The 22,451-nt window shown below is 53.0% G+C and overlaps 2 protein-coding genes across 5 annotated transcripts; one reads left to right on the forward strand and one right to left on the reverse strand.

Annotated features, from left to right (window-relative positions):
- Positions 1–4,436: 4,436 nt before the first annotated feature.
- LOC112623729 (surfactant-associated protein 2) lies at positions 4,437–5,246 on the forward strand. The gene is made up of 3 exons (XM_025384345.1): positions 4,437–4,571; positions 4,803–4,891; positions 5,025–5,246. The coding sequence occupies exons 1-3, from the start codon at positions 4,511–4,513 to the stop codon at positions 5,109–5,111; spliced, it is 237 nt and encodes a 78-aa protein (XP_025240130.1). The 5' UTR covers positions 4,437–4,510; the 3' UTR covers positions 5,112–5,246.
- A 4,868-nt stretch (positions 5,247–10,114) lies between these two features.
- LOC112622468 (valine--tRNA ligase, mitochondrial) lies at positions 10,115–22,352 on the reverse strand. Of its 4 annotated transcripts, none has more exons than XM_025382197.1 (30): positions 22,216–22,352; positions 21,522–21,749; positions 21,322–21,403; positions 21,108–21,208; positions 20,693–20,814; positions 20,514–20,580; positions 20,320–20,417; positions 19,621–19,702; positions 19,358–19,477; positions 18,773–18,884; positions 17,654–17,742; positions 16,730–16,820; positions 16,363–16,490; positions 16,143–16,246; positions 15,829–15,910; positions 15,438–15,514; positions 15,274–15,349; positions 14,887–14,989; positions 14,583–14,653; positions 14,337–14,462; positions 14,026–14,130; positions 13,815–13,883; positions 13,616–13,694; positions 13,361–13,488; positions 13,083–13,235; positions 12,018–12,224; positions 11,182–11,293; positions 10,849–11,024; positions 10,560–10,688; positions 10,115–10,460 (listed from the first exon to the last, which is right to left on the reverse strand). In XM_025382197.1, the coding sequence occupies exons 2-30, from the start codon at positions 21,720–21,722 to the stop codon at positions 10,359–10,361; spliced, it is 3,192 nt and encodes a 1,063-aa protein (XP_025237982.1). In that variant the 5' UTR covers positions 21,723–21,749; positions 22,216–22,352; the 3' UTR covers positions 10,115–10,358. The 4 variants fall into 4 exon arrangements, with proteins under 4 accessions (XP_025237982.1, XP_025237981.1, XP_025237980.1 ...); XM_025382196.1 differs by having other exon boundaries at positions 21,522–21,754; positions 22,216–22,337; XM_025382195.1 differs by having other exon boundaries at positions 21,522–21,754; positions 22,091–22,229.
- Between the last annotated feature and the right edge of the window lie 99 nt (positions 22,353–22,451).

Genomic DNA, 22,451 nt, shown 5'->3' on the forward strand with positions numbered 1-22,451 from the left:
TTCCATTCGTTTCCTGCCCTCAGACTTCCTGCGGGGTATTCCCCAAGCTCCCCTTCTAGGAATGAAAGGGAGGGGAGGAGAAAGATGGGGGAAGGAGGGGTGATCTCTGGACGGAATGCCTCTCGCCCTGGACGGAGAGGTTAGATCATGAGGAAGATGAAAACCTTTCGAGAAAGCAGCCAGGTAACAGACATCTGGCAGTTGGTCTGACCAGAGGCCGCCACAATGCCTTTGAGCTACAGACACATCCTCAGACAGATTTAAAACACAGTTGAAAGCAGGCGCTATTGACTATCCCTGAACTCCTCCCAAGGAGCCAGGGGTGGCTGCAGGGGAATGAGATCGAATAGGCCCATCAACCTTTTACTGTAATGCCTAGAAGAGTGCCTTAACTGGCCAGGATGCTGAGCCCAGGGGACATGGTGGCCACTCCAGCCATGGTGGCAGTGGAACCCCCTAAGACAGCAACACTCAGTGCTGAAGTCCCAGGCACAGTTGGAGCAGTTCCAGGAGCACTGGAGGAGGCAGGTCCTAAGAGGGCAGAGGGAAAAAACAGAAGAGATTTAAGCAAGAGCAAAGCAGAAGTCACATCAAATGCACCCAAAGACAAGACCCTAGCAAGCTTTTGGAATAAATTGATGAACTGATGTTATGAAAATCAAGACTGAGAATAACCAAGACAGTCTCTTAAAAAAAAAAAAGAGGAGAACTTACACTATAAGATCTCAAGACTTGCTGCAAAGCTGTAGTCCTTAAGCACTGTGGCCCTGGAGTAAGAACTGACCGATAGGCCAGGCTCAGTGGCTCACGCCTGTAATCCCAGCACTTTGGGAGGCCGAGACAGGCAGATCACCTGACGTCAGGAGTTCGACACCAGCCTGGCCAACATGGTAAAATCCCGTCTCTACTAAAAATACAAAAAAGTTACCTGGGTGTTGTGGTGGGCACCTGTAATCCCAGCTACTCAGGAGGCTGAGGCAGGAGAATTACTTGAACCCGGGAGGCAGAGGTTGCAGTGAGCCAAGATCGCACCGTTGCACTCCAGCCTGGGCAACAAGAGTGAAACTCCATCTCAAAAAAAACACTGACCGACAAACCCACACAAATACAGTCACTAGACTTTCAGGACAGGTGCTCACTGTTCAATGGTGGGGACAGGGGAGGGCCCTTGGAAATAATGGTTCTGGATATTCATAAGAAGAAAAAATTGAATCTTGACTTCCACCCCACTCCATACACAGAAATTAACTTGAGATGGATAATAGGCTTAAGTTCGAAAGCTAAAATAATAACGTTTCTAGAAGAATGCAGAGGAAAATATTTTCATGACCTTGAAGTAAGCAAAAAAGTCTTAGGATAAGAAGGCAGTAATCATGACAGAAAAAGGTGATGAATTGGAAAACAGAAAGAGAGGCCCTTGTATAGCCACAAAGGCAAGGGAGCTGCTTCCAATGAGGTTCTGGGAAACTGCCAGGCTTGCAGGAAGCCCCACCCCAGAACTACAGACTGAGCTGAAGAGTTCTCCAGAGATGGATTGAGCAACAGAAATATCACCTGATGATGTGGAGACTGTTCCTGAAGTGCTCCTAGAAATAGTTGGAGCCAAAGGCTGAGGACTGCTGGGAAAACTCCCAGAGGTTGAAGAAGCTGTTGAGACACTCCCAGAGGTGGTGGGGACACTTCCAGAGATAGTGGGGACAGTTGCAGAGATAGTGAGAAGACTTCCAGAAACAGTGTGAGACTTCCAGAAACCGGAGAGAACTCCAGAGACAGTGGGGAGACTTCCAGAGACAATGGGGAGACTTCCAGAGACAGAGGGGAGACCTCCAGAGACAGAGAGGAGACCTGGGGATACTGTGTCAGAAGTCCCCAGTAGGGTCAGCTGAACTGTTGAAAAAAGAAAAACCATAGAAGAGTTGGCCATCCCACTGGGTCCAAAGTTCATGTCCTCCCTCAAGACCTCCTGTCCAGGCCCGAGTGCTCACTGGGTCCAGACAAGGCCTGCAGGCCCAGGAGCAGTACCAGCACAGTGTTCATGGCGCCAGTTGAAGCGTGTTGGCCAGGCCCATCTCCCAGGCTCTTATAAAGGCTCTGGGGCCTATTACGAGTCCCAGGAGAGCCAGGTGTGCCAGGGCCTCCATCGACACCAGAATCTCCATCCCTAGGGAGAGGTCACCAAGCTGTCCCAGAGGATTAACCTGTCCCAGCCTGATCCCAGGAAGCACTGGGTGAGGGGGAGAGTGAGTAAGAGCCTGCAGGCTCCGCCACCTGGCCCTTGGGCTCTTCCTGGACTAGGGACCTGTCCCCCAGGTCTGAGTCAATCCATAGCCCAGACCATCCTTTAAAAGGGTAGACCCAAATGTCCTATCCCAAGGTCATCCTCTTGTTCCTAGAAGTACAACCATTGGAAGTCAGGAAGTATGAGTCCCTCAGGGAAGCAGGATTTGGAAGCTGGGGTTGTAGGGGGACCATGAGGGTCTAGGACTGTGCATTTGACCTTCTGGAAACCTAAGGGTGGGCTGGGAAGGTCAATACCTGAGCCATCTCTCACCTAGATGGCTGCGGCTCACAGAGCTTTCCGTTCCTTTGACAGGGAAGGGGAAAGGGGAGATAAGGGGCACCAAGGAAGACACATGTCATGTTTTGGGACAGTGTGATATGGAAGGTCAGAACCCAGCTCTGGAGCCAGACAGCCCTGAATTCCCGGAAGCTCAGCACGTGGGCTGAGTCCACTGCGCTGGAATCCACCACTGCTGAGCTGTGCATTCTCTGGCAAGTCACAGGCCTAAGTCTTAATTTCACCTCTAAAATCAGGGTAATCTAGTACCTACTTCACAGGTGCTTATGAGCTATAAAGGAATACTTAGTGATGAGCCTAGCACATGCCTGTAGAAAGTGTAGGGGAGGCCAGGTGCAGTGGCTCATGCCTGTGATTCCAGCACTCTGGGAGGCCGAGGTGGGTGGATCACCTGAGGTCAGGAGTTGGAGACCAGCCTGGCCAACATGGGGAAACCTCATCTCTACTAAAAATACAAAAATTAGCCGGGTGTGGTGGTGGGTGCCTGTAATCCTAGCTACCCGGGAGGCTGAGGCAGGGGAAGATCACACCACTGCACTCCAGCCTAGGTGACAGGGTAAGACCCAGTAAAAAAAAAAAAAAAAAAAAAAAAGGGGGGGGGGGGGGGGAGGGAGGGCTCCTACTCTTCTCCAAGGAAGATCTCTCTGCGTTCCCAAATTCTACCTCCTGCTCATTCCTCCTGTGCCTGCTGCTCTTCTCCTCCATACTTTCTTCTCACTGTGGTCTTCCTGTTCTCCTGTGCAAGTCTGGGAGTCACTGGTTGCCTCACTTTCCATTTACAGTGCAGACCTCTATCTCTGTTTCCCCATCTTGCTTTTGCTCTCCCACTACCTCTGCCCAGTGCGCTCTCTGCTTTCGTCCCTCTGTGCTCAGTCCCACTGGCTTTGGGGAAAGTGGAGAGGCTGCATAGGGAAGAGGCAGATAGGAAGACGCAGGCCTGTGCCCTTGTGTGTTCAAGCGAGTTTCCATGGCTGGTGTGTCCCTGTGTCTGACAGGTTCTAATCGCTCTGCTACTGGTTGACTGGGTGACCTTAGCAGGTCAGTTACCCTCTCTGTGCCTTACTTTCCTAGTTTCTAAAGAGGGTCAGTAACTCCCTCTGCACATCTGTCCTGTGCTTGCCTGTCCCAGAGCTTGCCTGTAGGCGTCTCGGCCGGGAGTAGGTGGGCGTCCTCTTTTCATGGCTGCACAAGGCAGGGGTGGGAGAATGTCTGAGGAAACTCGTGTCTCCACCTGACAATCTAGGATGCGTTAGAGCAAGTAAAACAGAATGTTCAGCAATGGAAGTTCCCATGACCAGATTTCTCATCTAGAAAGCCACCAAGGCTCGGGGAGCAGTGTTCACAGTCCATTATAGACCCAACTCCTTGTTCTACTCCTTCTCCCCTTTTCACTACTGCACTTGACTAGTCTTTAAAAAAAAAAGCTGAGGCAGCAGGACACCTGAGTTCTGGAAGAAACTTGGCTTAATCCACCCCTCCCTTTTGGGCCCACATTCCTGAGTCCTTCGGTGTCAAGAATGATGAAAATTAACTGCAGTTAATAATTAATCTCTAAAGAGCCTTGGGAGGTCCGGGCATGGGTGGGGTCCAGACACCTGCAGGAGGGACGCCTCCCTGGTCCCTGCTTCCCTCTTCATCTCCCTGTCTGTAGGACCAGCACTCACTCCCTCAAACCTGGAGACACAAGGTAGGGGTGGGATACAGAGTGAAGAGAGGGAATCTCCTTCTATTTTCCCCAAGAGCACAGTGAATGGTCCTCTCCTGGGTCCTCTCTTACTGGGAGAACTGGAAAATTCAGTTGACCAGATTCCCCCTCCCACTTCCCCTCAAACACTTATGCTAAGGCTTGAGTGGGGTGTAGAAAGCAGGCCTGGCAAGGAGAGGCCACTGGGACTTCAGTGTCTCCTCCATCCCAGGAGTGTGGTGGCCACTATGGGGTCTGGGCTGCCCCTTGTCCTCCTCTTGATCCTCCTTGGCAGCTCACATGGAACAGGTGAGGGCTAGAGGGCAGGACTTCTGGGTCCCTGTGGCGTGAAGAGGCCAGAGAAAGGGAGTGGGACTCCATGGTCCCTGAGAGAGACAGAGACACCCCAGTCCTGAGCTTCCAAGAGGCTCTGGAGGGGCACTGTTGGGGAAGAGGAACTGTGCTGGGGAGCGTGGGCAGGAAGGTACTGCGTCTCCGGGGGAATCAGCTAGGTCCTAAGCCGTACTTCTGGATCCACAGGGCCAGGTATGATTTTGCAACTGAAACTGACGGAATCTTTTCTGACAAATTCCTCCTATGAGTCCAGCTTCTTGGAATTGCTTGAAAAGGTAGTTCTTTGGGAGGGGAAAGGATGGGGCTGTGTGTTTGTGAGTCAGTTTGGGCGTTTGCTGGGGTCTGGCTATCTCCGCGGTGGGAATAGAGAGCTCTCTTACATCACGCCCTTTAACCCTTTGTTCCCAGCTCTGCCTCCTCCTCCATCTCCCTTCAGGGACCAGCGTCACCCTCCACCATGCAAGATCTCAACACCATGTTGTCTGCAACACATGAGAGCCATTGAAGCCTGTGTCCTTCTTGGCCCGGGCTTTTGGGCTAGGGATGCGGGGGGTGGGCCCTGACCCTGTCTTTCAGCAGCCCCCACCCTCCTGAGTGGCAATAAATAAAATTCAGTATATGCTGAATTCAGTAACTTGCTTGACTCTGTGAGTCCCTGAGCACAGAGTTGGCAGGAAGAGGGGGTTGGATGCTCAAGTCTCTGACTGTCCCCCTGCTGAGCAGAGGGTTCCAGGGATGGACACTCTCTCCCTCAACACCAGTGTCACAGGCTTAGAAGGCATCTGGGGAGTTGTCTGGGGACACTCACACACCCTTCACACATATACGCACGCACATGAACACACCCCGAACTGAGATCTTCGGAACACCTGGGAATAAAGAGAAGCAACATTTATTGAAGTCCTGCATTTCTCCTGCGTCCCTATTTCAATGTTTGCAGCAGTCTTGAATGTGGCATACTAGGTATCATTATCCTATTTTACAGATAAGGAAATTGAAGCTCAGAGAGGGCAAGTCACTCGCCTGAGATCTAGTAGCAGTGGAGAAGTCAGGCACCAGACAGATGTCTTGGTTTAAGCAAGATTTTTATTTCATTTCATTTTGCTTAAGCATTGGGGCTGGGGACTCAAAAACCAAAGAAAGAGACATAGGCAGAACACCCCCAGGACATGGCTCCCCTGACCCAAGGATCCACACAGGTAATCAGGGTGGGAAGTGGGTGGGCACTCAGTTGAGAGATGAGGGGTTCAGCTTGTGAGAGGATGCCCAGCCAGGCATAAGTGCTGGGGAGGAGAGGCCAGGTGCAAGCTGAGCCTGTGCTGGCTAACCACGTGAGTATGAGGTAACACCAGCCCACAAGTGAATTCCTGGGCATGTTTCTCATCCTCTTGGAGCCTCCATTTCCTCACTCGCAAAATGGGGACAATGATGGTACCTGCTGTAGTGTGACAGGTCCCCTACCTGTTTACTTAAAGGTGTAGGCTGCTGCCTGAATCCTGAAGGCCAGGTGACCAGCCATGGTCACGGTGCCTGGCCGAGGAGCAGGTGTCCCTGAGAACCCAAGCATCCCGTAGAGTATCTGGGAACCCACCAAGGAAAACAGTCCATTTGCATACACGGTAAGCAAAGAGTCAGAAAATTAGCTTGAAAGCAGCTTCAGGATGGGAGGCAGCACAGATCTCTAAAGCTGTCCGCTGCCATCCAGGAGTGCCTTGTATGTAAGTCCTAAAAACCTCGTCTACTCACCAAGCTGGACTTGTCTGAGTCACTTTTTGGCCTCTCAGCTCCCTCCCAGTTTGGGGGAAGGTGGTTTTTTGTTTGTTTGTTTGTTTTTTTACACAATTCTGAGTTTTTCTCATTATTCCTGCACCATCAGATTGTGAGGATCACACAGGTAGCTACTTAGGGACATACCACAGCCTGTCTTATGGGTCATCAGCAGGATAGTAGGGATTGCTGTTAGGATGGAAACCTGGTCCCAACACATATGTCCCAGTCCCCTGGGGTTCAGGGTCCTCATCCTGATTTCTGAGGCAGACACTCCCCACCACCTTCTCAAGATTATCTTGGCCAGGCACGGTGGCTCACGCCTGTAATCCCAGCACTTTGGAAGGCCAAGGCAGGTGGATCACCTGAGGTCAGGAGTTCAAGACCAGCCTGGCCAACATGGTGAAACCTCTTCTATACTAAAAACACAAAAATTAGCTGGGCATGGTGGCACTCACCTGTAGTTCCAGCTACTCGGGGGAGCTGAGGCAGAATTGCTTGAACCCGGGAGGCGGAGGTTGTAGTGAGCCAACATCACACACTCCAGCCTGGGCTACAGAGCAAGACTCTGTCTCAAAAAAAAAAAAAAAAATTGACTTTTCACCAGCTCTCAAAACACAAACTTGCACCTCAGACTTGAGCGACTGGGGGGTACTGATAGGATTGCTCTCTGTCCTCTGTGGTACCCACCCTGCCCACCACACCTACACAACCCTCCATTATCTCCATATGAAATTGGAGACTGACTCCTTTGGAGACAGAAGACGACAAGAGTTCAGTATGGAGTGTCACTGAAGACGAGGGGAGCATAGAAAACGGCAGAGTGGAAACAAACACTTAAAAAATTGGTCTACCTTCCTTCACAACTGTCCTGGGACAATTAGACCCCGAGGAGAAGTAGCAGGGGGCTCCAAAGGAGACTAGTATGTTATGATTTGCCCCTAGCCTGCAGTAGTGAAGAGGTGACGCCCATGGGGCAGCTGTGAGGATCCCCAAACAAGTTGGGGGACTGGATATCTGAATGTCCAAGAGGTTGGTAGAGCAGACAGCTAAATGCACCTCAAACTGGTTCCTAGACCTCAGGGCCTGAGATCACCAGGATGTGATTTCCAGATTATTTTTCTCAAAGAATTCTCTCCCAAGGCTCAAAACACAGCAGTGCAGTGAAGAATGCTTTGGGGTTCACCAGACCTGGGGGTGACAGAGACTGCTAACTGGCCCCCCCACAACAGCCATCCTCCTCCTTTTGGATAGTAATGTAGATTTCAACTATCAGCATGTGGCTCATTACATTTCCCAGCCTCCCTTGCAACTAGCTGTGGCCATGTGATCAGGTTCTGTCCAATAGGATGCAAGTAGAAAGGAGGTGAGCAACTTCCTGGTAGTATCCTTGAAAAGAAAGGAGCTTCCATTTCAGAGGAGGAAAAGCAAAGTTCTTGAAACAGCCTATAAGGTCTTAGATCAGTGCTTTCCAATAGAACTTTCTGTGATGATGGAAATGTTTTAAAACTATGCTGACGAATATAGTAGCCACTGGCCACGTGCAACTACCAAAACACTTGAAATATGGCAAGTACGACGAGAAACTGAATGTTTTATTTTATTTAATACTTTAGGTAGCCAACTGGCTACCATTTTGGACACAAGCCCCAGATTGTCCGCCTTAAGTCTTCCCTACCCCCCACCAATTCCCCACCCTTACTTCTGTTACTCCACCTCCTGCCGTCTTCCCCCTCTCACTCTGCCCCACCACAGTGTCTCCAGGCTACTCTTAGAGCTGTCCGAGTGTGCCTCTATCTCAGTTTTCCTCTGGCCCTTCCCTTTGTCTGGAACGCTCTTCCTACACCTCCTACAAGCCTTTGCTTAAACCTCAACTTTATAGTGAGTTCTGCCCTAGCCCACTATTTAAAAGTACAACCTGCCCCCCCCAACACACACACATTAGAGTCCCCTTACCTTGTTCTATCTTTTTTTCCTCCCCTGCATTCATGACATTCAAACATAGTATATCGTTCACTTATTTGTATGTTATTTCTGACTGTCCTGCTAGAAGGAAAGTACTATAAGGGCACAGCATTTTGTTTCATTCACTGATGAATCTAAGGGTCCAGAATAAGGCAGGTGCTCAAAAAAAACAAACAAACAAACAAACAAAAAAAACAAAAAAAAAACAGCAATCTTGTTGAAACAGAGTAAAAAGAAAAAGAGGACTGCCCATCCCCTTCTTTCCCTCCTCCCTCTGGGTGGAAATGCAGACACGGTAGTGGGAGCTGGTGCAGACCTTGGACATGAAGTCTGACAATGTATCAGAATGGCAGGAAAATAAGACTGAAGAAGGCGTGGGCCCCCATTACTGCAGATCTCTGCACTAGATGCCCAGCAGAAGAAACATCCCCCTCCTCTAAGCTACCATTACATTTGAAGTTTAGTTACAGCAGCCGGAAAGAGCCTGCACCTAATTTATTGGGATAGGTCCCAGTGGAGACTTTTCTCTGAGCACGTCTTCATCTCTAAACGAGGGGCTGGGCGCAGTGGCTTACGCTTGTAATCCCAACACTTTGGGAGGCCAAGGCAGGTGGATCACTTGAGCCCAGAAGTTCAAGACCACCCTGGCCAACATGGCAAAACCCTATCTCTACAAAACAGTTTTAAAAATTAGCAGGGCAGGGCCAGCCGTGGTGGCTCACGCCTGTAATCCAAGCATTTTGGGAGGCCAAGGCAGGCAGATCACTTGAGGTGAGGAGTTCGAAACCAGCCTGGCCAACATGATGAAACCTTGTCTCTACTAAAAATACAAAAAAAAAAAATTAGCTGGGCGTGGTGACAGATACCTGTAATCCCAGCTACTCAGGAGGCTAAGGCAGGAGAATCACTTGTACCAGGGAGGTAGAGGTTGCAGTGAGCTGAGATCTCGCCACTGCACTCCAGCCTGGGCAAGAGAGCAAGACTCCGTCTCCAAAAAAAAAAAAAAGCAGGGCACAGTGGTGCACACCTGTGGTCCCAGCTACTCGGGAGTCTGAGGCAAGAGGATCGCTAGAGCCCTAGAGGTTGAGGCTACAGTGAGCCATGATTATGCCACTGCACTCCAGCCTGAGCAACAGAGTGAGACCCTGTCTCAAAAATAAAGTAAAAATAAAAATCTCCAAATGGAGCTAACACCCGCCTCGTGAGGTTTTCAGTAGGATTAAATGGCATTGTATATCTAGCACCATAGAGGACCCAGCCCAGGACAGGCTACTCAGAGCTGCTGGACAGAATGTACTCTGGGTGTGGAAGGGCCAGGCCCCTGAATTCCATGGAGATGAGGCGGTGTTTGGCGTGTGTAAGGTGGCTGGCTGTGCTGTGAATGTGTAACTCAGAGGCTGGGCAGTGTGTCTCTGGCACTCAGGTGTCAGAGCACAGAAGGTGGGGCACGCCATTTGCAGCACAGCCCGCAGCCCATCAGGTCTGGATGGGCTCTAGGGATAGGGCCAAGGAGCAGGGAAGCTTCCATTTAGTGAGAAGTGAAGGAGAAAGAGCCTGCAAAAGCCAGGGCACTGTCAGTTAGTCCAGAAAGTAGGTCGAACCGGGACCACTGTGCCCAAGCCCTACCCATGACTAGAAAGCTCCTCTTCCTCCAGCGAGGATCCCCCTCCTCTTTCCCAGACCAAGCTCTCAGGGGACAACTCAGAAGCACAAAAGTCACCACTAGGAGCAAAGGGGACCAAAGAGCCATAAACAGACATGTTTGAGATTTTAAAAGTTTATCTGAATCTCCTCATTCCCAGACTTCCTGGTGGGAGGCAGGCCGGGCAGTAATGTGAGCATCTCAAGGACGCCACAATCACTGCGACCAAGCCAGTCTGTTTCCTCATTTACACAATGAAGGCGATGGACCACATAGTCTCTGATGTCCCACTGCACCCTGACAGCTGACAAATCTGTTTGTCCTCAAAGACAGGTCTGAGAGGGAGGAAAACTGATGGGGATGATGAGTTAGAGCTCCGGGCTCCCTGGGGCTGGAGGCTCATCCATCAGCTGCCGGAGGTGAGAGGCCGCCTTGTCCAGTTTTGACAATTCCAGCTGGAGGGAAGAAAGCTGGACGAGGAGAAAAGGAGGTGAGGATCCAGGAATGAGGCCCCTCCTGGCCCACATTCCCTCAGGGGTTGAACCTTCTGGGGGCTTCCCTCAGCTTACCCTTTGTTGCCTCTGAGTCCCTGCCTCCCCTTCTGATGGGGTCCTGGCCATGAGGCCATCAAGCTGCTTCTGCAACTTGGACCTTCGGGCGGCTAACAGAGGTAGCTGGATCTGGGGGTCCACCAGGCCCTAGGGAAGAACAGGGAGAAAAGGCTCAGACATCTGCCTGCTGCCAGGCCTCCATCCTCCATTAGAAGGTCCCTTCCCCTGCTTTATAGACCTCAGCCGCTCCCTTCCTCCCAGCATGCTTCCCAAGCCTGCCCTAACCCTCCCCATTCCCTCTGGTCACCTGCAGCTCCATGTAGACCTGAACCGTGTCACTGAGTGGAGCCTGGGCCCAGCCGGACGGAGCTGCTGCGCCTGGGGGTAACAGGCCCACAGCCCCACAGTGGCCCAGGGTGCCCAGGGGCTCCAAGAAGGCCTCAAAGAGGCCCTGGTCCCCAGGCTCTGAGCTCTGCAGCAGCACTGGAAAGAAAGAAACTTGTCAGGGGCAAGGCCTCAGCTCCTGCCTCCCTTCCCACCCTGCACCTCCTAATGGGGGGTCTGCCCTTCAGGCTCTGCTCTTTTCCCCACCAGCCCCCTTTTCCTGCAGGACGCAAGCCCAGGACCCGCCTTGCCTCACCTCGGGGCCGGGCTTTAGTGAGCTGGTACGTGGCTCGGAGAGCCCTTAGCACCTGCACAACCTCTTGGACCCGGGAGAAGCGCCGCTCCAGCTCCGGCTGGTGCCAGTGCTCCTGACAATCGGGGGGACCCAGAGTTGGCAAAAGGGCTCCTGAGAGCCTCAGTACCAACCCTTCTGGCTCTGTTCTCGACCCATCCACCCCATCTCCTTAGGGCAATGAGATCTGTCCTTAGCACCACAGAAAATCCACTATCTCAAGGAACATGACAAAAAGTGAGGTGTCATTTAAGAGGTTTTAGATGATCAGTGTTTGATGTCTGTTTAGTTGCTCTGATTGAAATGGCCAACCAAAAATGAATTCGAATTTGAAATGAATTAGTCAAAACTCAAAACCAAATAAGTATAAATATAAATAGTTAAATTTAAAAATAATTTTTGGGTGAGTTCATAGCATTTATCCTTCTGAAATTATTCAAGCTGCACTGAGATTTTGGGGACACCCTATTACTAACTTATCCAACCCTTATCAAAACCATAACATACTATTACTGTTCCTAGTTTAAGCCTGGGGGAAACTGAGGCTCGATCACACAGCCTGAAAACAGCAGTCTAGCAACAGAGTCCTGCTCTTGAGCACTACGCTAATACTGTCCCTCAAGACCCATCGCGGCAACCCTGCAGGAACAATCCATCCTCCCCAGGGCTCCACAGCAAAGTACGAACCATTCCTGCAGATGAGCCCCCTGCAGCAAACCCCTTCAGAAGGCGCTCCCCACCCTTCAGCCGCGGGCCCACTCCGAGGTGCCATGGCCCACTCCCGGGTGCGTGGGACTCACCAAGCTGCAGGTGCTGGGGTAGGGGGCAACCGAGATGCTGGGGGCAGGGGGACAACCAGGCCTGGGGGGCAGCCTCTGCCACAGCTCTTCAGCCAGGAAGGGCATCAGTGGGGCCAAGAGGCGGAGGCCGATGTCAGCGCAGGAGAACAGGACCTGAGGGGGCCCTGGGGGGCGGGGTGATTGCCACAGCACAGGCTTCACAGCCTCCTGGAGAGGAAGCCAATGGTCAGAGGACAGGCCCAGGGCCACAGCCCTCCTCCCTACAGCCACTGCCCTACCCGCCAGCGGGGCAGGCCATGGGTCCTGGGAGAGAGGGACAGGCAGAAGCACTTAGCACTTCTGATATGATCCACAGTCCCAGGACACACTCAGCACAAAGAAGGGAAATTCAAGGCAGAAACTCTCTGCAGTACACGGGGACAGGATTTCCAGGGAAACGTGTCGTTTAGGGGAAAAATCATTGAGTTTTTTGCTTATCAATAGGGAACAGAGGTTTTTAAAAGGCTGAGCTAGGGCAGTGGTCCACAGCCAGCAGCAGCAGCACCACTTGGGACAAGAAATGAATATTCATGACACCCACCCACCCCCACCCCAACCTGCTGAAGGAGCCACTCTGGGGTGGCGGGAGGATCCATGTGCTTTGGAGGCACAAGCCCTCCAGGTGCTTTGGACGTAGGACAGCGTGAGAACCCTTGGTCTAAAGACCACTGTTAGTCCCTCCCAGGCCTCTCTCAGCACGCAGCCTGCCCATGGGCCAAACTCAGCAACTACAGGGACTGCAAAAATTCCCCTCTGCCTTCTGACACTGACTTGTGAGACATTTCTAGAAGTCGCCCTCCTTCTCCTCTCCCCAGGTGACAGGCAGGCAACAGTGCCTGGGCTGCACTGCCGAAACCAGTCCCAGGAAGAGGGGAACTGAGACTCCCTCCTCTCCTCTCCTCTCCTTTCCTAACTGAGGGGAAAACTGGGGAATTATTAACTCCAGAGCTCTCTGCCTTGGAATCGGATTTCCAGAGGAATTAGAAGCAGGCATGGGAATGCCAAGCCTCCCCCAGCCTCGCTCACCAGGTAGACGTCACAGAGGTTGTGGAGCCAGAAGTGGTGCAGGGCGTGAGTGACGAGCGAGAGCTCTCGGGTGAGGAAGCCCCGCTCACACTCCCGGGCGGCCAGGGCAAGGCGGCTCAGGATCCAGGCGTCCATGTGGGAGGAGGGAGACAGCTGCAGGCAAAGAGGGCTTCAGGCCCAGGACGGCCTGACTCCCCCTCCCCTGCCTCCTTCCAGATGCCACCTTGGCCCTCTGACACCTGACTACCCTACTCCCAAGCACCTCTGCTTTCTCTTACCTCCTCAGCAGGCTGTGGCACAAATTTCTCCCCTAAGGCATTGAGGATAAAGCGCAGAGCATTCCAGATCTTGTTGCAGAAATGTCGGCAGCTCTGGACCTCAGAGACTGACAGGCGCAAGTCGCCCCCTGGAAGGGGAGAATCGAGGTAGTCTGCATGTAGGTGGCGGCAGCACCAGAAGTCCTGCCCCTGCCTTGCCCCTGCACAGGTGCCTGCTGCTCTCTGCTCACCCCGAGACCCCTCACCCAGGCTTACCCTGAACTCCATGGGAGCAGAGTGTGAATCTCAGGGCATCTGTCCCACACTCAGGGATCCCATGAGGAAAGTCCTTTTTCTGCAACCAGAGGAAGAAGAGTGGCAGATGCCTTTGTGGCTGCAGGGCCAGGACCCGGGTTGCAGAGGAAGCCAGAGGCGGTGAGCTAGAGCTGGGAGGGGGCAGGCAGCGATGACTCACCTGTGCTGCAGCCACAATGGCCAGCTCTGCGGGGTCCAAATTTCCACTTCTCAGCTTTTCCTGCAGCACCTGGGGATGGAAGGGGGTAATTTACAGCCCAGGTCAAAGGCCCTGCCTCTATAAGGGTCATACTTGCTGGCCTCACTCCTCCCTCAGCCTCCCTTCCTCTCTCCTACAAACCCTGTCCCTCCAGTGGGTTCTTTGTCCTCACCTGCATCTCCACCCCACTGATGATGTCTCTTGGGTCCAGCACATTCCCCAGGGACTTGCTCATCTTCCGGCCCTGCCTGTCCCGAACCATGGGATGAAGAAGCACCTGGGGGCAGGGAGGGGTCAGCAGAGGGGGGTTTCCTTCCTTTGAGATCTCTGGCCCTCTGGCCCTATACTTTTGGGGGTAGGGTGGGAAGTGAATTGGGAAAAAGGAATCGGGAACGTGGAAAGGACATTAGGGGTTAGAAGGGAGGACAAGGTTTGGGTAACACTGGGGTCACAGAAAGCGGCCGGGCACTGAAGGGCTGTTACCTTGCTGAAGGGCAGCTGCCCTGTGAGCTGGGTCCCCAACATGACCATGCGGCCCACCCAGAACAGCAGAAGGTCACTGCCCGTTTCCAAAAGTGACAGCGGGTAGAAACGAGCAAGGTCTGGGGTCTAGGGGGAAGAGGAGCAGTAAGAGGCCCAGGTCCCGGGCCCCTCTCAAGCCTCTGTGGGGGCCCAGCCGTCCCTTCCTTATCGTTTCCCCTTCACTTTCGCCCTCTCAACCCACCTCACCTCTTGGGGCCAGCCCAGGGCAGAAAAGGGGAACAGGGCAGAAGAGAACCAAGTGTCCAGGACATCAGGGTCTGGGAAACAGAAAAAGAATGGGGACAATTGGAACCTTGGCTTCTAGGACCTCAGACCACCGCTGCCACCATTCTAGGCCAACCTCCACCCCCAGAGACCAGGGTTGTCCCCTTTGGCTCCATTCCCAACTTTCCTGACCCTACCTTCTCCATCTCAGGATCAGCTCCCCTCAAAGGCCCAGATGCCCAGTCCCCCACTCCCCTGTGCATCCCTCCCCAGCTCAGGCACTCACCCCTCTCCAGGGCCAGCTCTGCCCCTGGCCTCCCTGTCAGTTCTGCTGCTACCTCTCTGGCCTCAGCCTCTGACCGCCCAACCACCCAACAGTCCTCTTCTCCCTGCAAAAGTAGGAAGGAGTCGGGGAGAGTGAGGAAGAACAGCTGACAGGTGCAAATGTCCCTTGGTTTTCACATCCTCTCATGTGGTCTTAGAGTGGCCAAGTTCCTCCAGGGGTGAGATAAAGAAACGCCACTTCAGGGAGCTTTGATCGCACAGAAGGGTACATGACTACAGCATGAAGCACGTTACCAGGCAGGAGCAGGGCCTGGCACTGCGGAGCTCTGACTCCTGGGCTAGGTGCTCTGCGCCACACCCGGCCCTCCGGGTGCTTCTTCCTACCCACCTGCGCGTGGTCCTCTACAACCAGGTAGGCTGGAATCTGATGGCCCCACCACAGCTGCCGGGAGACACACCAGTCCCTGCCGGGAGGACATCCATGAAGTCTTAGAATAACCAGTCGGTCCCCCCGCCCCATCTCCACGAGAGCTCCCCTTACCCTACGCTTACCCAATATGGGAAAACCAGTGCTGCCAGTTCTTCTGGTGGAAGGAGGGACTGAGCTCCAGGGCCCCCGACTCCACAGCCTGGAGGGAAAAGGGCCTTTAGACAATGTTTCCCTTCCTGCATGGCCTCACCTCCACAGATAGGACGAGTGGCCTCTGAGGTCATTTTAAAACTCAGAAGGACCTCCCAGGCCTCTTGCCAAGATTCTGGGCTTAAGTAAGGATATGAGCCAGCCCTTGCTGAGCCGCCCAGCCTCCATCCCACACATCCTCTCAGTTACCACAGCTGGAGAGGTCTTTGGGGCAGGAGGTCTCCTGCTTCCCATTTCTTCATTCCAATTCTCAGGGAGCTCCCCAAACCCCTGGCCCCAGTCCTTCCTATACTGCAGCCTCACCTGGGCAGCTCGGGCCCCCATTTCCTGGCAGCGGACAAACCACTGGCTCTTCAGCAGGTATTCTATCACGTCCCCAGAACGGCTGAAAGGGAGACAGGGTGAGTCCACTGCTCTTCCGGCCCTGTGACGTCTCCCAGGGGCACAAGACCCCGTGCCATGCCAGGCCCTTGGTACTGAGGATACAATAGTGAATAAAACCGACACGAAGCTCGTATTCTAACAGAGGGGTGCAGAGCCCATCCTATTGTCACCCTTAAGCTTCGTACATTCCCTTTTGGGGGTAGTCCTTAGTGAAGGAGTTAAAATGAGGTTACCTGCAGATGGGCAGTACCATGGGGTGGTTCTGGAGGCCCCGGAACAGGCCCCGTTCACTCAGCACAGACACTATCTTTTCCCGGGCCACAAACCGGTGAAGACCCTGGAGAAAAAGCGGCAAGAGTAAAGATGAAAGGCCTCTAGAGAAATAAGGAACTGGGAGGAGGAGGAGGGGGACAGAGTACCCCTAAAGGATGGGGTAACATAGGATGGTACCACCTGCAGCCAGTCCCCGCAGAGGGAGGTCATGGTCCCATCCTCCGCAATGACATTCAGAGGGCTCAAGCCGTGTCGGGCCCCCATCTCAGCATCGGCAGGACTGTGAGCTGGGGTCACCTTCACTGCCCCTTGGGGAGCACAGCCATGGTGAGTACTAAACCTGACCTTGGTTTTTGCTTTTCCAGATGTATCATCATCACCCGCACTGCCCCAGGCCCCACGACTTTCTCTGTCTGTGCCTCCCTCCCATTCCCCACTCAGACCACCCTATATGAGGATCTCCCACTCCCACCTTCCTCTTCCTCCTGGTTCCCTCCCCTCCCCTCCAGGACCCCCAACTTTCTCTCCCTCCCTGACTTCCGCTCACCTGTGCCCACATGTGGCTGAACAGCATAGTCTGTGATGAGGGGAAGAGGCTGTCCCATCAAGGGGTGACGAAGCTGTCGCCCGTGTAGATGCTGAAGGGAAGGGAGAGGGATCAGGGACAGGCACCTGTGAGGGGTGGAAGGGTCTGGGCTAGGGCATGAGAACCCCAAGAATAAGAAGGTAGAAAGTGGAAGGTAGTGAGCTAGAGCAAGGTCAGCAAACTCTTAAGGGGCCAGAATGTAGGTATTTTAGGCTTTCAGGCCTAGAGACAAATTCAATCTGCACAATTACTCTATTCTGCCACTGCGGCAGAGCTGGGGAGGGTATATAATAGCAGCCATGAATAATATAAAGGCCGCAAGAGGCCGGGCACGGTGGCTCACGCCTGTAATCCCAGCACTTTGGGAGGCCAAGATGGGCGGATCACGAGGAGATTGAGACTATCCTGGCTAACACGGTGACACCCCATCATCTCTACTAAATTACATTACTTAAAAATTACATTACTTAAAAAATTAATTACTAATTTTTGTAAAAATACAAAAAATTAGCCAGGCATGGTGGCACGTGCCAGGCGTGGTGCCACACTCCTAGCTACTCAGGAGGCTGAGGTAGAGTTGCTTGAACCCGGGAGGTGGAGGTTGCAGTGAGCCAAGATCGTGCCACTGCACTCCAGCCTTCGTGACAGAGCAAGACCCCGTCTCAAAAAAACAGGCCGCAAGCTGGATCAGGACCATGGGTCAGTTTGTCAACCCCTGACCTACAGAAAAAGTATAAGAGGAGGAGGGAGTCAAATCAGAACCACTGAGAGAAGTCTCAGGAAAAAGAAGTAGAAGCAAGAGAGAAAGAGCCACCATTTAAAACCCAAGACAAGAGAAGGCCATGGGCGGGGCAGGCCAGAGTGCAAGAGTACACTGGGTATTACCGTGTATCTCGAGTCGTCTGGATGAACGGCCACAGCCACGTCTCCAGGCAGCGTCTCTGGCCTCGTGGTTCCTACCACAACCTCTGCATCTGAAGACAAACATTTAAACACTTGGAGGTGGTCATCATCCTCACCCCTCACTGCCAACATAGTTGAACGCAGTAGAACTGGAAAGGGGAAGGGGCAGGGAGTAGTTAAGGTGGAAGAGGCCCCCAGGAGTGACTAGAAAGAAGTAGGAGCAGTGTTTATAGGAACCCAGGGTTTCCCATAAGTTAATGACCAGAGGCCTGAGAGGGTGTCTGGTGCTAAGGAATTCCCTGATAATTTGCATGGAAGAAATGGGGGCAGCATTAATTAAAGCAACTATAATAGAATTTTTGCTGGGTGCCCAGAGGACACTGGGGATTCTCAGTGTCCTCATCACAAATGCTGTACATTCTTCAGGGGGAGCACCAGCTCCTCCTACAAGAAGCTTCCTCTGACTATTCCAGCTCATCTGTCTTCCCTTTCTTTGAGCTCTTCAGAACATTTTCCATAAAAACCACACCTTAGAGGCCAGGCGCGGTGGCTCACACCTGTAATCCCAGCACTTTGGGAGGCCAAGGCAGGCGGATCACAAGGTCAGGAGTTCAAGACCAACCTGACCAACATGGTGAAACCCCATCTCTACTAAAAATACAAAAATTAGCTGGGCCTGGTGGCACGCACCTGTAATCCCAGCTACTTAGGAGGCTGAGACAGGAGAATCACTTGAACCTGGGAAGCATAGGTTGCAGGAGCTGAGATCGTGCCATTGCACTCCAGCCTGGGCAAAAGAGTGAGACTCCATCTCAAAACAAAAAAACAAAACAAACAAAACAAAAAACACACACCTTAGAACTGATCTGTCTCTTTCCTGGGTAGCGCACTCCTGAAGAATCACACCAAGCTATCAAAGGGCAGTAACCACATGCACTTTTTGTACATCCCCCAGAAGATCCTGGGTAAGTGCCCACACTGAGGCGAACATTACCAAGGTTCATGTGGGAGATGGACTGACGGTTTCCTAGCAGCCAAACATGGGCTCCAGAAAACAAAAAATGGAGGTAAACGGGTGACCCTGCAGAGTACTATGCTCACCAGGCTCTCCATCCACAGGGAAGGCAACAGAAAATAGGAGGCCAAAAGACACAGGGGTAGGGCAGCCAGGCAGTCGAAGCTGTGTACGGCCAGGCAGGGGCCGGTTCTCCACCTGGAAGCGCCGAGAAAGCTGGGTCAGAGGGCAGCCTTTCTGCAAGGTTCATGCCCAGGCTTCACTCTGCCAGTCATCCATCTGCCCAGCCTCCCTGCAATCCATCTAAAATCCATTTGGAGGATTCAGGAGCTACCTCCCTCTGCCCTCACCCAATGCTTATGCAGTCACACTTCTAATAAATATTCGCCGGGCACTTAAGCCATGGCCAGGTATCTTGCCAAGCACCTATGTGAATTCTCATTTAATTTTTACAACATCCCCACGATGCAAGCATTCCATCATCTCTAATTTACAGATTGAGGAAGCTGAGGCTTAAAGAGACTAAACAGCCTGCCAAAAGCCACACAGCTGTCACAAGCAGGCCTCAGATTTGAATCCAGGCACCCTGGCTCCAGAGTCTGAGCTCTTAACCATTAACGACCACTCTGCCTCAGAGCTCTCACAAACCTGCTTCTCTTTCTCCAACTCACCTCAATGTCCGAGATGGCTGATCTTAAAGCACATGACCAGTTGACAAGCTGACGGTTCCGGTACAGCAACCCCGCCTTGTAGAGCCGCACAAAAGCTTCAGTCACAGCCACAGAGGAGCCCTGGAATGACCTGAGTGTCCACCTCTAACAGCCACTTCTCAGCCCATCACCCTATTCAGGGACCCAGGCATTGCTACCTCCCTGCCCCACACAGATCTCTAAACATCCCCCAATGCTCACAGGGACCAAGGCACGGAACTCACAACATCCATGGTAAAACACTCTCGGTCCCAGTCCAGGGAGGCACCCAGAGCTCGCAGCTGCTCACAGATCTCTCCACCTTTCCTGTGCCCAGAGAGATCCTTGTCAGCAAACTCTTCCCGAGCACTTCCTATGTACCAGGTCCAGCGATGTCCCCAGCAATGCCAGGTGTTGGAGGAAAATCAAGTGAGGATGGCATTGATCTCGCCTCTAGAGGCTAATAGAAATGGACTTACAAACCCAGTATGGGGTTTTCTAAGATATTAAAAGAGGCAAAAGTTTCTATAGGAAGAGAGGAGGGATAGTCATATTGTGGGAAATCCAAAGATGCTTCACAGAGATGGCATGAGATAACAGACCCGGAAGAATGAGGGTAATTCCATGGGAATTGAAAGGTGGGAATGGGTAAGTGAAAGAAGGTGAGATTTAGACAAGAGAAACTGGGGTAAGTAAAGAGAAAGAAAAATATATATATATAAAAAAATACACACACACACGAATATTCTAATGCATATGTAATATCCATACATATAAGGCTTGGAAACTCCACCAAACGTTAAGGGGCTCCAGAGCTTCCATCTCTGAGGAAGTCAGGGCTGTGTCGGGAAGCGCCAGGGATTACAAGTCAGAAGTGATAGTGGTGGGAGGCAAGAAACCAAATCTGCCATCTGGGCCCCCTGAGCCCTGCCCATCATACTCACGCCTCCTTCCACTGCCACACCTCCCTAAGGAAGGCCTCCCGGCTCAGCTCATGTCTCCTCACTCCCCGTTCCTTCCACAGTTGTTTCTCCACCACAGCCTGCAGTTGGATTCAGGGCAAATGAACAGAGTCAGGTTGCTTTGGGGGAAGAAATTGCTTTCACCCAAGAAAAGGAACATGTAACAGAAGACATACTTGTGTAGCGATTCCTGCGTGATCTGAACCAGGGACCCACAGCACTTGATCCCCACGCATCCGGTGCCTGCAACAAAAATGCCCTCCGGTGAGCCCTGGGCTTAAATGTTTATTCTCACTCATTCCTGCCCTTCCTATTTCCCTTCCAAGAACTCAAGCAGCCCCCACACCCCTCTCACCAGCGCACGAGGGCATCCTGTATGGCCACCGTGAGTGCGTGGCCAATGTGCAGGGAGCCAGTGACATTGGGAGGTGGGATACACATGGAAAAGGTCTCCCCTGTAGCTTGGGGCAGCTGGGCCTAGAGGAAGAAAAAAAGTCAAAGGGGCAAGAGAGAATTGGATTGGTGAAAGAGCACCCTCTACTGTCTCCAGAACAGAAAGAACTTCAGGGAAGAACTGTCCTGCAAACAACAGAGGAGAGTGGAGAGGAGGGAATTGACCAGGGGGAATCCGCCAAGAGAAATCTTGGGAGACACCAGAGCCAGAAAGAAGGCAAGGTCTACAATGTGAGCTCAACTCTGAGGCTCCAGTTGTATTCAACAGCCACGCTGTCCTGGAGATCATTTAGGACCCCTGCCTGCCAGATACTAACCTGATATTCTGGTTTGAAGAAGCCCTCTCGTACCCACCACGGGTACCAGGCAGCCTCAACATATCGGGGACTGTATGCAGGCGGCAGGGGCCCAGAGACATCTGTGGAGGCAGAGGAGAGCTCCACTAACCACTGAACTTGTTCCCAGGCTGCATTTCAGCAGGCCAAATGGGCAACACAAATGTGAAAGAAAAGGCTTTCTTATTCTACTTACCTTTCTTTTCACCGGGTTTCGTAGGGATTTCATACAATACTACCTCCTTAGGACTCCAGGCCTTAATGGATTCTGCAGGTGACTGAGAAGAGAAAGCAGAAGAGGCTGGGATCCTGTATACCCCAGACTGCATTTCAGCCCATCTCCTCCAGCCCCTCCCAAATCTCAGAAACCCAAGGACAAGCTGTCTAACCCCTAACCTTGCTCTCCCCTGCTATGTCAGCCTCCAGAGTCGCCTGCTTCTCTCGCAGGCGTTTCTGTTTGGCTTCACGGTTCCTCCGGGAGATAGGAGATCCATGGGGCTCCGACTGTGTAGAAACGGAATGAAACCTGGGGAGGCCCCGTGAGTGCCTCAGCCCCCAAAATGGTGGTCGAAAAGAGGCGAGAGGCAAATGAGGCATCAGGAGTGTTTGGAAAGGGGCCGAGATCTGTTCTGGATAGAGAGAGTGCACATTAGGATATGGGGGTGGAGGAGGGTCACTCCCCTTGTCCCATCTTTCCTGTCTCTAATTAGCACAGGTCTGTAATTCCAAGTCTCTATTCCATCCCACACAACCTTTCCTCCTCGAGGGCTAGAGTGCATGGTGTCGACAGCGCCATGGAGCCACGGAGACCAGGGCTCTTCCGGAACAGGACCGGAGTGTCTGGACTTAGCGGTGACCACTAACTGACATATGAGAGGACAGGGCTCAGAAACTCAGGGAGATGACGGGCATCAGCGCGCCCAGGAGCCAGCAAGGAGTCCTGCCAGGGCCGCTGCGATCTCCACCTGCCCAGGGGCCTCCTGCAGTGCCCACAGGCCGGCGCGGCCCGGCCTTCCCGCCCATCCCAACGCCTGGGCCCAGGGCCCGCAGCGTCTCCCACTTCCAGGAGGCCGCCCCCGCGCGCGCTCACCGGGAGGCCCCGCCGCTATCCCAGGGCGCCCCGCGGCGGCAGGGACTGGGGGCTCCACCAAACCCGACCCTGGAACTTGGCCCCAGAGCCGCGCGGCGCATGGGGGCGGGACCCCGGGCGGCGCATGCGCAGCAGCTGGCTTCGGCCCCACCCTCTCCCTCCCGGTCCAATGGCTGTCGACTAGAGGAGCGAGTCCGCCGCCAATGCAAACCCCACCGGGAGGCGCCCGTGACCGC

This window comes from Theropithecus gelada, chromosome 4 (genome assembly GCF_003255815.1).
Source record: "Theropithecus gelada isolate Dixy chromosome 4, Tgel_1.0, whole genome shotgun sequence".
In the NCBI taxonomy this organism is placed as follows: domain Eukaryota; kingdom Metazoa; phylum Chordata; class Mammalia; order Primates; family Cercopithecidae; genus Theropithecus; species Theropithecus gelada.